General features: G+C 37.6%; 1 protein-coding gene across 5 annotated transcripts in view; it reads right to left on the minus strand.

Moving 5' to 3' along the window:
• rsrc1 (arginine/serine-rich coiled-coil 1) overlaps positions 1 to 22,685 on the minus strand; it is a 380,738-nt gene that overhangs the window by 205,577 nt on the left and 152,476 nt on the right. For all 5 annotated transcript variants that reach the window (XM_048604651.1, XM_048604653.1, XM_048604654.1 and 2 more), the window contains one exon: positions 7,289 to 7,325. In XM_048604651.1, the coding sequence (XP_048460608.1) occupies positions 7,289 to 7,325 (37 nt within the window). The remainder of the gene's footprint in view (positions 1 to 7,288; positions 7,326 to 22,685) is intronic.

Raw genomic sequence — 22,685 nt, forward strand, 5'->3', positions numbered from 1 at the left:
CTGGCACAACTATGCTAATCAGTCAAGCATTGCCAAGACATGGGCTAAAATTTTTACCTCAAAAATAGAAAGTGTATTTGGTTCTACTGGACAACAATTATAAATAAATAGTATATGCTCATGAATTACAATATTTTAAATGATCAAATCCAGAGACATGTGAAGCAGATGTTATGTATAGGTTGATCAAATATTGCAACTGGAAACATCTTTTCTAAGTTTCCCTTTCATGGATACAGAAATTCTTTGATGTGTTATAAATACTAAATGCTAAATGTAGCACTGGTTCATCAGCAGTATAGAAATAGTAGATTTTGCCCACATGCAAATACCCACTGTTCTTGAAAGCAATTGCTCTTGGAAGGAGACAGATGCAATGGACATTCATGCGAATAAGAATAATTCTGAATTTTTTTCTAAATATTTGACATGTCATTTTGAATTAAAAATCCATGCATAAAGCCTGTTCAAATTGGTTATTCTCACATTAAAAGTTTAAGAAAGTAACTTGCGAAGTGATCTGAAATAGGCTAACCTTAAGGAACAATAGGAATTTGAGACAAATGTAAAAGTGCTAAGGACATTGCAAAAGGCTGCAAGGTTTTGTAATGGGTATGTGGTCTACGTGTCACCAATACTTCCAGTGCCATCTAGGCATACGCTCACATTGATATGAAAATGACCAGGTGTGTTTCTGTGATATAAACACATTTATGAAAGACACAGTAATACAATATTCAGCTATGTTGTACAAATATATTAAGACCTTGTATATTATGTCATCGTAAGTAGACGTTGTGCTGTCTATTATTTTAATTCTCTCGGCAAAACTTGGGTTAGATTTGTTGGACATGACATATAATTTGCAAATTCCTGTTGGCTTTCATTAATCAGCTGAAATTTCTAAGTGGTCAGGCACTGTCTTATTTAGATTTTTAGAATTTCTTCACAGATGTTAGACTAACATTTTCATAATTTCCCTGGTTTCTCCTTGTCAACCTTATTACTAGTACCACTAATACGGAAAATATCCGGAGCAAGTTTGATTAGAGTGATGGGATTTAAGGAGATTTTCAAGAAGAAGAAAGGAGAGAAACGAAAAGGTTTAGTTATGGACTTTCACGGAAAGGGGTTCAGGTATCAGTCAATCGTGAGGCAAACGGGGGAATGCAGAAAATGCCATGATCAGAGAAGAAGAATGCTTAGCAGAGTGGCAAGGTTATGGATGATATAGGAATAGATTATGTAAAGAATATGGGGCTTTTAAAGATGACACTTTAAGTTCTAGGTACTGGGAGGCAAGGTTCCCATATGAATTGGCAAAGACAAGAGGAATGAAGAAGCAAGGTTTGTTGTGATAGAGATATGTACAGCAGTTTAGACAAATTATAGAATATGAAGTGGAAAATAGAAAACTAACAAGCTCAGGACTGCAGCAGTTCAGCTTGAAGATGGCAGAGGCATGCAAAGAGCCTGATATAGCTGTGAGGTTGAACATTGCTGTGGACATCAGTCTTGATGATGGACCTAATGTAGGCTGTGGATCTCAACTTGGAGTGAAATAGGATGTAAAACATCACAAAATTGTTACAGTGCACGAGGTGGCCATTCTGCTTGTTGTGTCTGCACTGGCTTTCTCAGCTTTTTGGCTTATTGCAAATCTCTTGCCCTTTTACTATAACACTGAACGTTATTTCTATTTAAATAAGCATCTAATGTCCTCTTAAATACCTCAATTGAACTTGCTTCAACCACACTTCTAGGCGGTGCATTTCATACCATAACTACTCAATTTTTTCTCACCCTGCATTTGATTCTTTTGCAAAATTCTTTAAATCTTGTGTTGCCTGGTTCTTGGTCCTTTTACAAGCTTCTCCCCATCTACACGATCCAGGTCAGTCATGATTTTGAAAATTTCTAACAAATCTCCTCTGAGATTTTTCCTTGCCAAGGAAAACAGCTCCAACTTCACAAATATGTCCTGATACCTGAGATTTCTTATTCTTAGAAACATCATTGTACACTTCTGCATTCTTTCCAATGCATTCACACCCTTGGGCTTCACTGGCTGGGCCAGCATTTACTGCCCATCAGTAGTTGTCCTTGAGAATATACTGGTCAGCTGCCTTCCTGAACCACTTCAGTCCAGTTGGTTTAGGTACAAATACTTCAGGTGAGGTCTAACTAGTACTTACACAACTTAGCCACCCGGTTACTGTACACCATGCCTCTATTAATGAAGCCTAGAATACAATATGCTTTATTAACAGCTCTTTCCACCTATCCTGCCACTTTTAATGTCTTATACACATATACATAAGTCGCTTTGCTTGTGCACATCCTTTAGGAAAAGCATTACATTTTATTTTACTGTCTCTCCATGTTCATTCTCTCAAAATATATTACCTCACTTTCCTCAGTACGGAATGTTATTTCTGATCTATCGCCTATTCCATCAACTTGACTAGGTTGTTTTGGAGTTCTACGTCACTCCTTTGGAGTTTATACTGCTTCCAAGCTTTGTGCCGTCCACAAACTTTGAAACTCTACACCAAGATCAAGATCATATATATACATCAGGAAGAGCAAGGATCTCAATACCAACACCTTGGAACTCCACCATAAATGTTCTTCCAGGCTGGAAAATACCCATTACTCTGTTTCCAATCCCTCAGCCAATTTTGTTGCTATGTTGCTACTGGCCCTTTTATTCCAAGACGTATATTTTTCCTCACAGGTTTATTGGGTGGTACTCTATCGAATGCCTTCTGTAAAGACAGATGTGAGTTATTCCTTTGACATTTCTGCCATGCTTCTTGCCTCTAAATGCAAGTGCCTGTTTGGTCCTGAATTGGCCTTACTCCTCCTTTACCACTCTTTTATTATTTAAGTGCCTATAGACTATTTTGAGACTTTGTTTAATGATAAAAACCAGTCTTTGCCTTACCTTTCCTTTTTGAAGGAATATGCCGTTACTGTTTCTAAATCATCTCTGCTTTAAGGTTACCCCATTGTTAAGTGGCAGCTCTTATCACCTTTGGTTTTAGTCTATCCAGCCCAGTTCTATTCTTGCTTCATTTAAGTCAGCTCTCCGTCAATTGACTCTGGATTTACCAATGTCATTCTCCATCAACATTCTAAACCTTATGATACAATGATTACTGTTCCTTAAATGTTTCACCACTGAATCTTGATCAACTAGACCCAGCTCATTCCCATGAACCAGTGCAGCAGTGCCGCTTTTTTGTTTGGATACATACTGTGATACAAAATTCTCCTGAACACAATCTAGGATTGTTTGAACCTCTACACCCTTAATAACTTGGGGTGACAAGTGGAAAATAACATTTGCACCACACAAATGCAGGCAATGACTATTGCTAACAAGACAGAACCTAACCATTGTCCCTTGACATTCAATGGAGTCACCATCACTGAATCCCCCACTATCAATATTGTGGAGGTTACCGTTGACCAGAAACAAAACTGGACTCGTCATATAACAGCAAGTCAAAGGTCGGAGTCTAGCAGCAAATAACGTACCACCTGACTCCTCAAACAAATCCACTATCTACCAGGCACAAGTCATGAATGGAATACTCCCCACTTGCCTGGTGGAGTGCAACTCCAACAACACTCAAGAGGCGTGACACCACCCAGGACAAAGCAGTGCACTGGACTGGCACCACATCTACAAGTACCCATGCACCATACCACTGACACTCCGTAGCAGTAATGAGCACCATCTACAACATGCACTGCAGAAAGTCACCAATGCTCCTTAGACAGCACCTTACACCAATGATCACTATCATCTAGAAGGAAAAGGGCAGGAAATACATGGGAACACCATTACCTATAAGACAACCAGCTCCTGTGCCTGTGCCTTATACATGCTGCTGGGTCAAAATCCTGGAACTCTCTACCTAATGATATTGTGAGTATACCTACGCCAAATGAACAGCAACAGATCAACAGGGTAGCTCACGATCACCTTCTCAAGAGCAACTAGAAATGGGCAATCAACGCTCACCCAGCCAGCAATACCCACATCCGGTGAGAGAATTTGAAAAAAGTAATAATATTATCCCAGTCTATATTCAGATAATTCTGTGATTTCCTTCCAAACTTGTTTCTTTCCATCCATCCAACTTATTGGTGGTATAGATTATACTTATTGGTATGGATTATACTGAGCAATGTAATAGTGCTCGTTTTGTAACTCAGCTCCAGCCAAACCAATTTTGCCCTTGAACTCATTGGAACATCCCAATGACATGGCCCACACTTTCCCCAGTCCTGGTTTCAGTGTCTCACAAAATGGGACCCACTTCGTCCACATCAGTCTTTGAGCCACACTTTCATTTCTATGCCAATTTGCATTTATCTCAAGAGGCACTTCTTCTAAATTAACTCCTCACTTCCATGGAGAATGTCTTTCCTTGTCCTGTCCATGCCTTCAGTACCAACATGGACCATGATGACTGGATCCCTCTTCTCACTGCAAATTGTCTCCAGCCCTGAACAGATATCCTGAACACTGACACTAGGCAGGCAACATAAACTTCAGAACTCTTGCACATTGCTGCAGAAAAAAATTATAATCCTGCTAATTAGACTGTTTCCTACTACCTTTGCATTCCTTTTTGCTGACCCACCTCCCACCTCATCATTTGAATGATTTCTTTTACCAAGGGTCCATGATCAGTTAGCTCACTCACCCTTCATGCTCATCCAAAGTAGCTGATGACCAAATCAGAAGGAGTGTGTGTGGTCTGGACTAAAACATCCAAGTAACCTTCTTCTTCTCTGATGTGTCTCAGTGCCTGTAGTTCAGCTTCCAGCTCATAAACTGAGCCAGTCACTCAAAATGCAAACACCTACTGCAGACACATCAGCCCTGGTTCACACTGGTGTCCAGGAGCATGTATTTTCCACAAATGCATCACATCACTTGCCCTCTCATCCTTAATAAACTTAAATATTTTATTCAATAATTTATTTTCCTTTTTTATACATTTTGTTAGTCTCACCACTAGTCAATTTTAATAAACTCTCAAAAAGGATTACAGCAGAATTAATCATATAAGATCATGAACAATGAATCACAAAGGGATGGAAGAATCTCAACGATTTGAGAATTCATATCAATCTGGTCAAAATTACTTAAATTTAAGAACACTAAACTGAAAACAAAACTAATTACATCGATAGACAATCAATAATGGAAGTAAGAAAAATACCTAAATCCACAAAGAATGGGAAAGGATTGACCACAAATCATTCAGGAAAACAAAGCATTTCAAAATAATATTATAAATGCAAAAGAGGAACTAACAACCAGCATATCTTCAGTTAGTAAGTACAACAATAGAGCATTCTTCAATCAGGCCAGCTAACCAGAATCTTCTTTGCATTTCATGTTCAGTTACTGCACCAAAACACATGGAATTACAGATGCAGTACTAAGCAGAAGATTAAGAGATTAAATAGGAGAAACTAATGGAAAAAAATCGGGTACTTTTGCACAAAAGGAGGTGACTGAGAAGTGGTATTACAAAGGTCTGTGAAGATATTAAAGGCATGGCCAAAATAATTCCAGATATATTTCAAGGTTTAACAAGATACTAGGAGGAGGAAGAATAGGTCAACTTGGGAGAGATCTAAAAAAGAATTCTGTACAGAAAAAAAAAGATCAGAAATTGGAATGGTCTTCTGGGAAGGTCAGTAGAGGTAAAGGTCTTAGATTTCTTAAACAAACAGTTCACTGATATGATGCAGATGCAAGTATTTTCTTCTAGATGGATGTGCAAAAATGGGCCAAATTTCTTACCATCTGATAATTCCCAAACATTGTGTTAAAGAAAGAAAAGAGGAAAACAAAGAACATTTACTCATAGGTATATATAACATGTACATCTATTCAAGGCCTCAACACATTCCAAAGCATTTTGCAGCCAAATAAGTACTTTTGAAGTGTTAACAGTCCGATCATGTCTGGAAATAGAACAGTCAATTTGCACATGCAAAGACCCAAACAGCAATAAATCAGCAGACAATCTGTTTCAGTTGTTGGCTGAAAGAAAATTGTTGGCCAGCATACGGGGAGAACTCACTTGATGCTTTACAAATATCACTCTGGGAATTTTAATAAATGACAGATGAGACCTCTCAGAATGCAAACTCCATCAGTACTGAAGGGCCAACTTAGATTTTGTGGTCAAGTCTCTGAGTGGAGTTTGAAGCCATATTCTTCTGACTTAGAGGACAGCACGACTCCAATGAGGCAAGGCTGACACTGCTACTTTGATTTTAAGATATAATTCTCAAACTTAACAGTTTGGAAACAAATGCAAATCAAAACAGTTCACATAAAACCAGGATAATTACAAGTAGAACAGTCACGTTTAGACACTTATATGCCCCGATGGCTCGCGTATAAAATTCAGGACAAAAACATCAAAACGATTACAGATTTAGGATTTTGAAGAAGGAATTAATAATTAAAACATTTGCTATCTTAGTGAAACAAATCCAAAATAGCTGAGCCGTCATGTATGCAGTTTATTTTCTTTCCTTTGTATTGCAAGCATAAATATAAAGGAGATAAATATAAAATTAACTTCAATTGAGACTAAAGAGTAGGATTATTTTCCCAGCCTCTGGCATCAGAAACAGACTCTCATAAATGTAGTGAATCAATGTACTTCTTGAAAATAAATGCACGGGCGTCTGGTTAAAAATGGGAGTGTATGTTTTAGGTAAAGGCAGACAAGATCTAGTACTTGACAGAACAAAGTGATTAAATAAGTTAAAACACTACAGCAAACAAAGTTAAAATATGTACTTATATAATGTCACATTATATTACTTAACTTTAATGTTGAAAATTGTTGTTACAGAATAGTCTTTACTGATCCTCCTTTTTTGCAATTCATAACCATGAATCAAAAATAAACCAACACAAAATACATAGCCAATCTATTCTATCAGGAACACGCTGCAGTACTCTCCACACAAGTTCTCTTCTATGCTATGGGTTTCAGTCAATTCTATTTCATCTTTACATCAAAAAGATATAATTTATAACAAAAAAAAATTAATTCCCTTGGAATGCAGAGATAAATGGAAGTGAGAGTGCCGAGTACATAAGAAAAGTAAGGCTGGTCCTCTGGGAAATTGTGTACTTTCAGTGTGCTAGGTATTCAAAGCTTGTTCAAAAGTGTTCATTTAGAATAGAGAAATCAAAAGATGATGCAAATATTCAGGAGATAATCATGAAACTTACCAGATGTTCTAATCCTACTTTGATGCTCCCAGAATCCCTATAAAAGAAGAAAATGAAGTTCTAAATAAGTGTTCCTCAATTCCATACAATGCCTATTCCAATTTTAAAGTGTTAAACATAAATCAAAATTAGACACTGTGCTACCTTTCAAGGAAAAATGATCACAATAGCAAACTATCACACTGATGCTACTATATAATCATATCATTTTCAAAGCAAAATCCTGACATTTGAAACTGAAACAGAAATCTGAAATAACATTAAAAATGTTGAAAAACTCAGCAAGTCAGGCAGTATTGTTCACAGAAGTGGAGTTAACATTTCAGCAAATGACTTCATCAGTGGTGGGTCAGTTTTAGTTCCAGAAGGGCAAAGAGAACAGATTCCTAGGCCTACCTCCAGATGCCAGCTCCTCTCCCCACAACCTTCTGCCCTGGAATAAAATCACCACTCCTTCTTTGCTACTGGGTCAAAATCTTTGAACTCCCTTCATCATCACACCATGGGTGAAGATGCACCACATGGATTGTAGTTGTTTAAGAAGGTGGTTCACCACAACCTTCTCAATGGCACTCTAGGGATAGGTTATAAACTTAGGCAGAGACGTCCACATCTCGTACATGAATAGAAAGACAACAACTCCCATACACAATCGATTAGTACGATAAACTATGGATTCCATCACAACATTCCATGCCCTTTTTTATGATTTACTAAAATTTGCAAAGGAGCAGAATAACTAGTCTGGGTGAGAATGCCCACAACAGGTTTACTAAAGACCATCAGGTAAATAGTGGAAAAGATTGCAGTTGACTACTTAACAAATATATTCCCTCTTTCTGTACACTTATGATTGAATGAGAATTAGATTTGGGAAATATTTTTAGTTGAGATTTGCACCTTATTCCCTAACAAAGGATCCCAATTTTAATTAATAGTTTCAGAACTGGTGAACTGAGTGTAAGCTGTGGCTTTTAATCAGCAAGTCAGAGACTTACTACAGTCAGTCTGTGCCTCCTGCAAGCAAGTGAAAGTACCTGAAGAAAAAGCAAGGGACTGCAAGTTCTGGGTAACCACAAGTATTTCACTATTCTTTCAAATTCGACTCCAGACAAATAAAATCAACCTATTACAACCTATTTTTCTGAAGAAGGGTCGAGGCCCGAAACGTCAGCTTTCCTGCTCCTCTGATGCTGCTTGGCCTGCTGTGTTCATCCAGCTCTACACCTTGTTATCGCTATTACAACCATGTTAGCTGAGGTTCTAACTTTTGTTTTAAAACTCTGATGGAATGTGAGTGTCACTGGTTCGGAAGGATTTGTTGTCCATCCCTTGGTGCTCGAGAAGGTGATGGTGACCGGCCTTATTGAACTGCTGTAGGTTGACCCACAATGCCCTTAAGGAGGAAATGCTAGGATTTTGACCCAGCAACAGTGAAGGGAACAGCAATATATTTCCAAGACAAGATTGACAGTAGTTTGGAGGGGAACTTGCAGGTGTGAAGGAAGTGGTCGTGGGTTTGGGAGGTGCTGTCTCAGGATCTTTTGTGAATTTCTGCAGTGCAGCTTGTAGATCACACACACTGCTGCTACTGAGTGTAGAAAGTGGATAGAGTGGATGCTTGTGGATATGGTTCCAGTAAAGTGGGCTGCTTTGTCATAGATAGTATTTAGCTTCTTGAGTGTTGTTGGAGCTGCACTCATCTACAAAAGTGACTCATCTATCACATTCCTGACTTGTGCCTTGTAGATGATGGGCAGGCTTTGGGAACTCAGGAGATAAGTTATTCACTTCAATATTCCTAGCCTCTGACCTGCTCTTATAACCACTTTATTTATATGGTGAGGCCAATTGAGTTTCTGGATAATGGTAACTCCAAGAATATTGATCATGGGGGTTTCAGTGATGGTAACACCATTGAATGTCAAGGGGTGGTAGATAGATTGTCTCTTAATGCAGATGGTCATTGCCTGGCATTTGTGTGGTGTGAATATTACTTGCCACTTTTCAGCAGAAGCATGGACATTGTCCAGAACTTGTTCCATTTGAATATGGACTGCTTCAACATCTGAGGAGTCACAAACAGTGCTGAACATTGTGTAATCATCAGTGAACATCCCCACTTGTCACTTTATGATGCAGGAAAGGTCGAAATTGGTTGGGCCTAGGATACTAATCTCAGGAGCTCCTACAGAGATATCCTGGAGCAGAGATGACTGACCTTCAAGAACCATGACCATCTTCCTTTGAGTTATGTAAGACCCCAATCACCAGCAAGTTTGCACCATGATACCCATTGATTTAAGTTTTGTTGGGGCTCCTTGATGCCACACTCAGCCAAATGTGGCCTTGATGTCAAGGGCTGTCATTCTCACCTATGCAATTCAGCTCCCTTGTCCATGTTTGAAACAAGGCTGTAATGAGGTCAGGACCGAGTGACCCTTGCAGAATCTAAATTGGCATCAGTAAGCACGTTATTGCTGAGCAGGTGCTGCTTGATTGCATTATTGATGACATGTTCCTTCACTTTACTAATGATTGAGAGTAGACAGATGGGGTGGTAACTGGTTGGGTTGAATTTGTCTTGCCCTTTGTGTATAGGACATATCTGAGCAACTTTCCATATTGTTGGATAGATAACAGACTTACAGCTGTACTGGAACAGCTTAGCTAGGGGTGTGGCAAGTTCTGGAGCACAAGTCTTCAGTCCTACCGCCTGAATTGAATTGGTTGAAGACTGGCACCTCTGATATTGGGCACCACTGGAGGAGGTCAAGATGCATCATCCACTGTATCTTTCTGGCTGAAGACTGTTACAAATGCGTCAGCTGTATTTTTTGCACTTATACACTGCGGTCTTCCATCATTGACGATGGGCGTCCAAGTGAGTTGTTTAACTGTCCACCACCATTCACGACTGGATGTGGTAGGATTGTAGAATGTGGATCTCGTCCAATGGTTGTGGGATCGCTAACACTGTCTATCACTTGCTGTTTAGCATACATGTAGGTGCACAATTCACTCTCAAGTTGCAAGTGTCAAGGTGGATATGCATATAATTTTGGATATTTACCTGAGGGTGCTGAAATGAAGCTATGTTGACAGAACTTTTCGCTATCATATTTAATAGCTGGCTAGGATTTAACGTGGACGTTAAACAACGCAGGTGGTCTACACATTCAAGAAATGCAACAACCGAGATATGAGGTATTCAGAGCTTTTTATTATAGCAAATTTGCTAAACTCAATGTCATCACCAAGACAAAGAACAGCTTACTCAGATTTCAACTTTCTGGGAAAGAATTATTAATTTGTTACTGTATTAATTTTCACATTTAAATTTATTTGAGTCATTTCCTTGGTTGGAGGATGGGGTTGAAATTACAAGTCTAGTCAATGTCATTTACCTGAATTTTCAACCAGCTTTTGACAAGGTGCTACACTTGAGGCTGCTACATCGGACAGTTTGATGCACCACCAGTTATCAACAGAATTGCACATGAATTAGTGTTAAGAATGATATTATTCACAACATTTATTCCACTTAAATGAAGACAATAGGGGATCTATCTGTACATTTGAGATGATGCCAAGATTTGAGCTAAGGTCATAGAGAAAAATCAGCTATAATCAGATCTCAATTAGATGAGGAATAAATCAGTGTCCGGAAGGTTCACTTAATACTAGATAGGTGTGGAGGAACCAGAACCAGATGATGTGCAGGTATGTAACCTAAGCGTAAGACCAAGTCAGATGTGGGGACGTTTCTCTCTTCACAAAGGTGAAGGTCTTCAGAACAAGTTGTTGCATCATGTAATCAAGTTCCAATGCTTATTTTGCACTCTAAATTTCAAGAAAATGAAGGATAATCAGTGCAGTTTACTTCTTTGTTTGATGTCTGAGAATTCTTCGACGTGGTTAGTTGCTTACGTTTTTGGATGATAGAACTGTTGCTATAAGCCTGTAGATTCCATTTACTCAAATTAATGCCAGAAAAAAAGGAATCCAGGTCAGAGAACAATTTTTGTCTTGGTCATCAGCGAACCCAGTTGCTTCACTGCTGACCACAAAAGTCTCTGTTTTTGAAATCAGCATCATTGAAAATACTCCAAAGTAGTGAAAGTAATAAAACTTCCATTTAAAGTAAACCATCCTCTTGGATTCCCAATGATCTGTGACAAACGTTTTAGGTAATCACTTTGATCTAAATAGGTAAACAAGGCAGACACATTTGCACACATCAAGGTCCCATCAACAATAATGATAGAAATTGTTAATTTTAAAAACAGAGAAGACTTAATGGTTCAAGCAACATCTGAGGACAGAAAAACAATATCCCTTCAGATCAATGACCCCGCTCATCAGTTTTTACCTAATTTTGGTTCAATTCAGCCTTGAATGTCTGCAATGACTAAGACTTTACTGTTTCCTGGGGAAGAGAATTCTAAATAGAAGAAATTCCTCCTCATCTTACTCTATATATTTTGAAACTATGCCCTGTAATTCTAGATTCTCCCATAAGGGGAAGTATGTTCTTGTCATCTACTATCAAGCTCCCTTAGAATCTTATGCTTCAATAAGACACCTCCCATTCATCTAAATTCCAATGTCTTTAGAGAATAGTTTCTCCAATAACTGTTGATTTTTTTTTGTTTCATTGGTGTGACATTTCTTCAAAATCTAGTCAGAATAACTAGAAAATCTCAAACAAATTCCTTCTAAAAGCAAATGAACTCGACTTTGAAACAATACTTAATTTTAAAATAGAATATTTGTTTTCTGAAGTTTTTTAAGTCTAAATAGATTCCTTTCAAATGTTGATATTCCTAATATTTTCTGATTAAATTTAATTAATATTAAATCTTTCATTGTTCCATCCATCAAAATTATTGCCTATTTCATACAACAATAATTCATAAATTAAATCTGCAGTGTCTCCAGACTTCTACATTCTAAATCATGAATTGGTGGTGCCATGTTGTATTTTAAGTTAGAAAATTGTGGGTTCCAGTTCATACCTCAGCTGTTTAAGTTGCTTATCTATTCTGAACATTAGTGCAGTAGTGAAGGAGTGCTACACTAAATGGGTTTCACTTTTAGATGAGAAATTAAACCGAGGACCATTTTGCAGCCATAAGAGAGGATTTCCATGAGCACTGCACTTTTCACAGTTTCAAAACATCCACAAGTGCTTTTCAGCAACTTCCTTTTTAAAAAAATGTAGAATCTATTGCAATGGAGGATAATTGGTAGCCAAATTGTGCATAGCAAGCTTCCAAAAACAGCAAAATGATAATTGACAGAAAATTGATTTATTGATATTGGAAGGGTAAACCATGGCCAGATCTGCAGGCGTCACTATCTCGTTCTTGTATAAAATAGAGCTATGTGATATTTTATGTTCTCCCAAGATAGCAGGAAAAGCCTCAGTTTAACACCTCATCCAAAAGACAGCATCTCCAACAGTACAGCAAGTCCTGTAGTACCACGCTGGAATGTCAGTTTTGATTTAGTGCTCAAATGCGGGAATGGGACTAGAACCCAAAAATTTCCAACTCAGGCAAAAGTGCCACCAACTAAGCCAGAGCTGACGTTTAAAGGCATCAGACAACTATTTGAAGAACAGGATGGGGAATTTTCACAATCTCCTAGATAACATGTGTGTCTCAGTTAATACCTAAAACATACAACTTGGACAATTATTATTTGTAGGAATGCGCTATGCAAAATGCTAATTGTACTTGCTGCAACAAAATTGGAACAACTTGCAAAGAGCATTTAATTATAGAAGATCATAGAATCCCTACAGTGTGGAAACAGGCCCTTCGGCCCAACAAGTCCACACCGACCCTCAGAGCATCCCATCCAGACCCATCCCCCTATAACCCACCTAATCTCCACATCCCTGAACACTATGGGCAATCCACCTAGCCTGCACATCTTTGGACTGTGGGAGGAAACCAAAGCAACTGGAGGAAACCCACGCAGACACAGGGAGAATGTGCAAACTCCACACAGACAGTCGCCCGAGGGTGGAATTGAACCTAAGTTCCTGGCGTTGTGAGGCAGCAGTGCTAACCATTGAGTTACCGTGTGATAAACTGTCCCAAAGAACTTGACTGGTGCATTATTGAATAAAATTTAACCCTGGGAAATATCAGGGCTGATTGATCAAAGAGATGTGTTTAAGTAGCATTTTGCTTACATATGAGCATGCTCAAGAGGCCAAAATTGGAGATATCTCAAGGGTTGAAGTAGATTGCCGAAATAGAGAGAAAGTCAAGGGCATGAAAATAAGGATGAGAATTTGAAACGAGGAGCTAAATTAGTGAGTACACAGGTGATCTGATTAAATGGAAATTGGTGAGACTTAGGACATGGACCACAAGGCTTGGATTATTTCAATATTTAACGTGGGGGCCAGCCTGGAATGCAGTGGAAATGTAAAGGCAACAGAAACTTAAATGAGGATTTGGATGGATGGAGGGATGGAGGGATGGAGGCAGGGAGGGAGGGATGGATGGATGATATTATTGTCACGTAATTTTTAAGAGTATTTTCACTGTCGTCATGATCCGGCACTATTTTGAATATTTTAAGAATAAGAAAAAAGATTGAAAGATTGCTTAAAGAGAGTCCATCAGTTCTGAGCTAGCTCATCATCAACGACACCTGCGCAGCCACACTTCCTCCACCACCTCGCTGTCATCTACACCAGACCCAACCAACACTGAAGTTGTCACTTTTCGCCGCCAGGCTGATTCTGGGAAGATATTGGGCAATGGTATTGGGTGAGTATGGACTTTCTGAGCGATGGTATAGATATGTGGTCAGAAGCTCATCTTGGAATCAAATATTAAACAGGTTGAGAATAGCCTGGTTCAGACAGACTCTGATAGTTGCAAGAAACAGAAAGAGAATGACTAGGGAACACCTTTTGACAATGGCATCAGTGTTTTCATGATTTAGTTGGAGGAAATTTCTTCTCAATTAATGTTGCCTGTCAGATAAACAGCTTGATAATCTCGGGACAACAGAAGTGATGGTGAAATAAGTGACAGTGAAATAAAACTGGGTTTTCCCACCATACATGCAGAAATGTTTTTGGATGACATTACCAAGGTCAACATGTAGATGAGAAATAGGAGGGAGCCAATGATAAATCCTTTGAGAACATAATAGCACCTACAGTTTGGAAGTGCTTTATAGGTTATAAATATTCGAGGAATATACAGAAGTTATGACGTGATACGCCTGTGAGTCAGATGCAGACGGAAGAAACCTGAACCAATCTTTTGTTTAGAACAAATTCAGTCACAGAGTAAAACGTTACTGGCATTTCATCTCCTGCTCCCACTCCCGTGCCAGTATCACTTTACAGGTATTTTCTAATCAATCAGTTCAGAGATTTTATGACACCCCTCTGGAACAGGTGGGACTTGAACCTGGGTCTCCTGGCCCAGAGTTTGGGACACTAACATTGTGCCACAAGAGTCCAGGCATCACTTTATATGTACTCAAGAAACTACCTAAACAATGACCCCACCTGTGTGTACTAAACCTCAATTGACATATCTTTCTTTGTTTTTACTGCTGAATGTCCCTTTAATTATTTTGGAAAGGACATCAGACAGGTAAGTCATTGCAACATGTCCACTGGAACCAAAGTCTCAAAGGCCTTATTTCAAGTATGAATAGAATAGTAAAAAGAATGCAAAAATTCTTGCACAGCAAGAAAAATTTAAACAGCAGAGAGAATCCTAAAACATATTCCAGAAAGTCAAGTATATTACGACAATAAACTACGTTGCAATTTTAATGTCTATGAGGAGCATCAAATAAAACTAACAGCACTGCAGCATACCAAAATGTTTCCACATAAAATGTGCACACGGTGTATAACCGTTATTCAACACAGACAGTTGAAATCGACCAAACCAGTAAAATGCCCTCGTCAGTGGTGACATGAAATATTTATTCCAAACCAAACTTCAAAAGGTTTCATAAATATCTGAAAGGCCTGCTTCCTAAAAACACAGCATTCTCAAGTATCATTTTTAATTCACAACTTAATAATTTACCTTGGGAATATTGTTGAACACTGAAATAAATGCATTCTTTGATGCAAGATCCTATGCTCATATTCATTGACATAAACATTTTCCATATGCGTTTCACAAACCTCCAAAACAATTGCTATTCTGCAATATTTACATGTTGAAACAAATTTATTGCCCTGACATCAGAAAAATATTGTTTCTTAATAAAAGGCTGAAAATAGGAAAAAAAAGATGCACTAGATGGAATTAGTAATTTAATATTTCTATTGTCATACTTCTTTTCAAACATTACACTCTTATTAAGTACTTGGCAGAAATTGTTGCAATTCTGCAACAGCAAAAGCTATAGATGCCCACCTACTCTGTTCAATCCATCCAACCACCAACATTTACTACTTTGACATCCTTGAATCCGATTTACATTTGAGTGCCTAATTGTTTGAAATATTGCCCTGTGAACCGGCATCAATTAGGAATTCAGTTTAGACTGACCCCGCCCATGTCTAGGAGTCTTAGCATAATTATAGGCCATCATTAAGATACTTATTAAGAAATTCAATAAGGAATTTAGAGAAAGCTTGTTTCCAAAGAAGCAAAGAGAATGTGGAACATGTTACTTGTAGGAAGTTGATGAAACAAATTGAATGGATGCATTTAAGAGGAAGATAGAAAAGCATGTAAGGGAGAGGGGAATAGGAGGGTGAAAATGATATATTTATGTTGGAGACTCAAGGTGGAGCATAAGAATTGTTTATGGATGGAATGGCCTGATTCTGCGCTGCATATTCTATCTAATCTGTTTTGCACTATATTGAAATGGAGATTACAGAAGTAACAGGTTATTCCATTCAAGATTTTATTTGAGATATTATTTGAGTTTCTTTAAAAACGTAGTTTGATTAATGACAATTTTTCACATGTGCAAAAGGAATATTAGTTTTTTGCACGTATTTTGTGGACAGTGCATCATAGCAAACAACCTATATTTTATTCGGGTTCATGAAAGTTAAGTAGTTTCAGGCAAGTATGTAAATTTAGTCATACAACTGAACAGCATCATTTTAATATAGTTTAATGTATGAGATCATAAAAATTACAAATATTTTAAGATGTATAAATGGCAACTTGACAGCCTTAATTTTTCCATGCTGAGCTCTTCAGGTTTTAATATACTTAAAGAGAAGGATTCTCCAGCATCTGCAGTTCCTACTATCTCTGATTCAATTTTAACCCCACTGCGAAGCCTCTTCTAAGGAAGCCTCTCTGCTCCTATGATGCTGCTTGGCCTGCTGTGTTCATCCAGCCCTGCACCTTGTTGTCTCGGATTCTCCAGCATCTGCAGTTCCTACTATCTCTGTATACACTTAGTGTTTCTTCATAGGAAGAAAAGAATCACCATTTATTGGATTGGCCAACTAGGTAGCCTCAAACAAAGTGAAAAATACGAATTTATAAATGGGAATGGAAGTGATGAATGAATTCAAAATGATGTATGCATTAAAGCTGCTCTGAGTTCAGACCTCAGGTAGATAAATTTTAGATACCAAAATGAAAGGAATAGTGTAGCACCTCTGTATGAAAATTTATATATTTCTGCTTAGCAGCTATCTTGAGATGTCACGTTTGCTGGACATTGGGACCAGCAAGTTCTTTTCCAGGTTTGTATAATTCTATATTCCAGTGTTGTCAAACAACGTATATAATAATTTAAATAGAAGTGTCTCTTCAGAAAGCTTTTGATGATGCCCCACGTAAGAGGTTAGTGTACAAAATCAAAGTGCATGGGATTGGTGATACCATACTGGCATCAATTGAGAATTTGTTAGCAGACAGGAACAGAGAGTAGGAATAAATGGATCACTTTAAGAGTGGAAAGCAGTGACTAGTGGGATATCAGAGAGATCTGTGCTTGTCCCCAGCTATTCACAATACAAAAAAAATGATTTAGATGAGGGAATCAGATACAATATTTCTAGGTTTGCTGAAGACACAAAACTTGGTGGGAGTGTGTGAGATGAGGAGGCTGCAAATAGGGTTCAGAGCAACTCAAACAAGTTGGTTGAGTGGGCAAATACATGGTAGATGCAGTACAGCATGGGTAAGTGTGAAGTTGTCCAATTCAGATGAAAAAACAGAATGGAAGTATATTATTTAAACACTTATAGATTTGAAAATGTCACCATACAAATATGGGTACGCCTTGTACACTAGACATTGAAAGTAAAAATACAACATGCATGCAACAAGAATGATAGGAAGGTAAATGGTATGTTGGACTTCATTGGAACAGAATTCGAGCACAGGAGCAAAGAAGTCTTATTGGAACTGTACAGGGCCTTAATAAGATTGGATCTGGAGTACTGTGTGCAGTCGTGGTTCTACTTGCCATAGAGGCAGTGTAAATAATTTTTATGCAAAGGTAGATAAATGCTTGATTATCAAGGAGATTAAAGATTACCATGGATATACAGGAATGTAGAGTTGAAGTTAAAATCAAATTAGTCATCTATTGAATGGTGGAGAAGGCCTATAGGGTCGAGTGGCTTACTTTTGTCCCTTATTTGTCCTCTCATAAGAGTGTAGCGAAGGCTCGTTGGATGAATAAATTCTCATAGGGCTATGGATAGGCTGGATACAAGGATTTTGTTTCCCCTAGCCAGGGTTCCAGTCTCAGGATAAGTGGTAGGCCATTTTGGACTGAGATGAGGACCAACTTATTCTCCGAGAGGGTGGTAAACTTGTGGAATTCCACACCACAGAAGGCTGTGGAGGCCAAGTGACTAATTATTTTTGAGTAAAAAACAGAGAGATTTCGAGAAGCTGAAGATGCCAAGGGGTATGGAGAAATAGCAAGTGTTTCGTGTTGACTTAGAGAATCAGCACGATCATGTTGAATGGTGGAGCGGGCTCAATGAGTCTAATGGCCTACTCCTATTTTCCAAGACAATTTTATGCAATTATGCAATGATATGTAATTTCAGCCATTCTTACTTTGTAAAGGAGACAATAACCAGCTGTTAGAAATTTGTTAACAACAAGTGAAGTGCCATTTAGATAATACCCCTAATAATAAAAATATTTTTAAAAATCCAATCGGCTATTATGCTGCAAAATAAAAAAAAAACAAAAATCTTATATTTGTCACTGCGCATTTCTGCACAGCAACTTGAAAATGACTTCCATCTTTTAAACTGTAACAAACAAGAAACAGATCAACAATTCAGGACTCCAAAGAGAAATTAGTGCAGTTTATTTTGGATTTATTACTGTGGAGTCAATATAACATAATCAGCCTAATGAATGACAATTAACAAGTAACCTGTTAACATCAAATCTGAAGGCAGTTCACAAGAAGATTCCAGTTAATGGTATTTAAAAACTGCCCTATCAGTGGTCTGTCTCCAGTACTGTCCTTGTCATGATTCCATCAATATTTGTACAACTTCTTCTCCTGCGCTGAAAGCAGACCTAATTCAATTATGGGTCTCAAAACTGATAAAATGGTCCTGAAGTGGAAAATGGGAAGAGATTATTGGCAAATGAATAAAGATTTGTATCGAACAAGCACACAGGAGCACAACAGTCCTTTTTTTATCATCTTCTGCCTTTGGTCTGCTGGGAACCTTGAGTTTCCCTTGCTCTCATGCAGCACATCGATTTCTGAATTAGACTGCAATATTAAATAATTAATATACTTGCCATGATTGATGTTTTGCATTAGTTGAATATTAGGTTATCAATCAAAATCCACTTGGTTTAATGTAATAATATTGAAAAAGTGTCAGGGGCTGTTCATCCAATTTGTAGTTGAAGCAGCCCAGATAGTCATATTGGTGTAACACGAAGCTCTAAAGCAGGAAATGTACTGGTTTAACATTCATAAGTCAGAGATTATGAAACTTGTGGAGACACGGCTCAGGCTGCCTTAAGTAAACCTCACGGCACCTGTCAATTTCAATCACAGCAAGGTCCACACTGAAATAAACCATCATCTACAACTGCCTTTCATCAGGTCCACAAGAAACCAGGTCGTCAAAACACATGAATACAGATTTTATTTAACATTAAATCAGGATCCTAACTAGACAGTGTTCCATAAGCTTATCTGCATCAGATAACATGCTCTTGTTGCAGAAGAGTACAAGACTTTTATTTGCCCACAGAAGACAAATTTTCACTTTTTAATTAATGTGACTTCCATCGGACGTTTAAACTGACGGTGAGTAAAGCCGTCTGCTTCCTGAGTTTTATTTTACAGTCTGGAAAGATGAAAGAGTATTAGCCTGGTCAGCCTCTTAACAATAAAACAAGAACCAAAAAGGAGCCCTGCTTATACCAGAGAAAAACCACTATTCCCTTACCAAGCGAGAAGTCTTATTTACATCATACTTAATTAAGCAAAATAGGAAGAACAAGTCAAAGTGTTAAAAAGGGCTAAATTTAATGCATTACTTTGCTGCAGTCAATATTGGCAAATTGGAAATGTCTAGCATATCTTTCATGTCAAGGGAACTGTGCGGCTCCAACCCAAGTCTCTCAGTCCCAGGTCGACATCATTATCGACTAATTCTGAAAGCTACTGTTATGTTCGGAGTTACTAAATTTCTCTGGAACAGCTTCCTTTAATCTGCAGCTTGAATTCCAGGTAGCACACAATTAATTAAAGCCAGAACACCAGTTGAATTGTCATTCATGGTCAAATTTCAAATAATTGCATCAGATTTGTTTTGCTGTTCTTTCTCTTTCTGCCACAGCTGAGGCAAATGCCTATCATCAGTCAAGCTAAGAACCACAAATTTAAAATGCAAAGCCAGTCATTTGATTTCCACCTAACAGGGTGGCCCATTAGCACACGACTCATCAGTGATACATTATGGTACGATAGCTCCAATCCCTGACATCTAATTTGAAAAAGAAATCTTTGTGAAAATGTAATGTTAGAGTATGGAAGCATTTGCTAGTGATGACAGCAAATCACCGGAAACTTCAAACTATATCAACCAGGCAGTAGAACATTTAGTATGTTGTCAAGTATTTAATAGAGGAGACAAAATGTAGTTTGTGAAAAAAACTATTCCTTCTTTTAAATATTTGTCTGCAAATAGAACAAATCAATAATCAAAGCACAAAATAGGTCAGCTTATCATTTACAGAAGTAGACAAGCACAAAAATATTTTTGGTTTATTTCATCCCAATTCCATTTTCTGAAATACATCACTCACGAACAGAAAGATCAGGCACATTTGTGATCTTCCTTGACCAAAAGCAATTTTTTCATCCACAATTCCAGACTACAGCTATAAGAGTTACAACGGCCCCATGTTATATTTAGCTGAATGAATAAGCAAATAGCAGTATGCAGTCAATTAGGCCATCAACATCTAAGGTTTCATCATCAATTAGTTACAGTACCTGTCAATATGGACTGGGAACAGAGCACAAAAAATATTTTAATATCCTTTTATTGGAGAAGGGAAAAGGCATGATCCAGGATTTTTGTTACAGATAACTAACTTACAACCTCATCGGTGGGTACATCTCTGTGGGCCCAGTTTGACTTGGGCTTGATCCATACAAAGGGCACACCAATCACAAAGTTGGTTACATATATAAACAACTATCTGGGGAGGGCTCTGGCAGGCCTGAACACTTGAAAAACATATGGCTAACTACATTTTTCCTTAACATCAAGAAAATTTAGAAAATACTGGAAAGAAAGAAACAAAATAGAATTTTTTCTTAATAAATATTTGAAGGTTTGTGTCTTGAAGTAATGGCCTGCTGACAGCAAGGTGTTTGATTTGAACTTCCACAAATGGTATCCGTATTCTACACACAGGCTAAGTTTCTCTTCCCTCTTCCTTTGAGGAAGGAGATAAAATTAGTTGGCTGCTCTCATGCTCTCCTAGTAACTACAAGAAATTTACAAATGTATGGACACACTTTCAAAAGAGGCCTTCACATGAATACAGTTTATATGATCAGGATCAAAGATGGTAAATTCAGAAGGGTACAGCTGCAGCCACAGAAGATTTAAATGTTTTGAGAGAGTCAAATAAAGGAGTGATCAGTGAAGACTGAACTGTGAAACAGGACAAAAGGTGTATAATGCACATATCAGCCTTTTCAGAGGAGTCAAAAGCAGTTCTTGATTATAAGCTACGTATCATTCTGACATAAATTTTTCCTGTTCCAAAATATTGCGCTGTAACATGTATAACTATTGACAAGGGATTCCAGGAAAGCAGTGGAATGACCAGGTCAAAAATGGGCAGTCAGTCTGAAGGCGTGCATTATTCAAAATGTATTATATGATGTCACAACAACTTCAGCATTATTTTCTCTATTACTGAGAAATCCTCTGTCAACTGACTCACACTGACTCAGAAGTTACACCGTAACCCTATATTACCCCGTAATATCCCCACAGTAATTCTTCTTTTGTTATTTTCAAATTTTCAAGTTAAACCAAAACAAAATAAACAGAGTTGCTGCAAGCAAGAAAACTAAATTATAAAATACAAACAAAAAAGGTCACTGATCGAATTTGAAATTCAGAGTTTGTTACAAAATGCAACATTTTATATCACAAAATAAACAAACCAAAAGCATATCAAGTAATTATTTTACAAGCAAGAGAAGTAGAAAATTTAAATGTTTATCTTGTTTTGATGTAGATAACAAAAATCACTTTTCTAAGTGATTTGCCATCAATAATTTTCTATTTGTGTAATAAAATACTAGAATGGAAGAAGCTTACAAACGGCAAACCATAGCTATGAAGTGAATGGCTGGTACTGGTGCAATCACAAAAAAGACTTGGAGATGTCGGTACAGATGCATACTGGGAACTATACACTGTTATATAATTTGGTCTCTTCAAGCTGACAATATATTGTCTGGAAGACTATAAAGTCGCGGATCAAGCTCAGAGCTTTTCACAAAAGAAATATCACTATGTAATTGTAATTCTTCATGTCTTTATTCTGTATTAAATATTATTTCCAGTTATGAACCATCAGCTTAGTGGGAAAAGAAATCAAGGTATGAATCAAAGGTATAACTTGAGGCTGAAATGTGATTACCCATCATCATATCAAATGGTGGAGCAGGCTGGAGGGGTTGAAATGCCTACTCCTGCTCTTAGTTCTTATGTTTAAAATGATTTTGAAAAAAATTTAAGTTATGTAACTTTCATTTTATGCTTGTTTTGATATACTTTTCTGACTATTCATGTTTGAATCATTGTTCCTCAATGTCCTTAGTACTTATTCATTAGATATTTTGTCCTAAAACTTTATTTTGTGATTTATAGGTTCTCTCCAAGTTGTTCTGA

Source organism: Rhincodon typus, chromosome 13 (genome assembly GCF_021869965.1).
Source record: "Rhincodon typus isolate 14 chromosome 13, sRhiTyp1.1, whole genome shotgun sequence".
NCBI lineage: Eukaryota > Metazoa > Chordata > Chondrichthyes > Orectolobiformes > Rhincodontidae > Rhincodon > Rhincodon typus.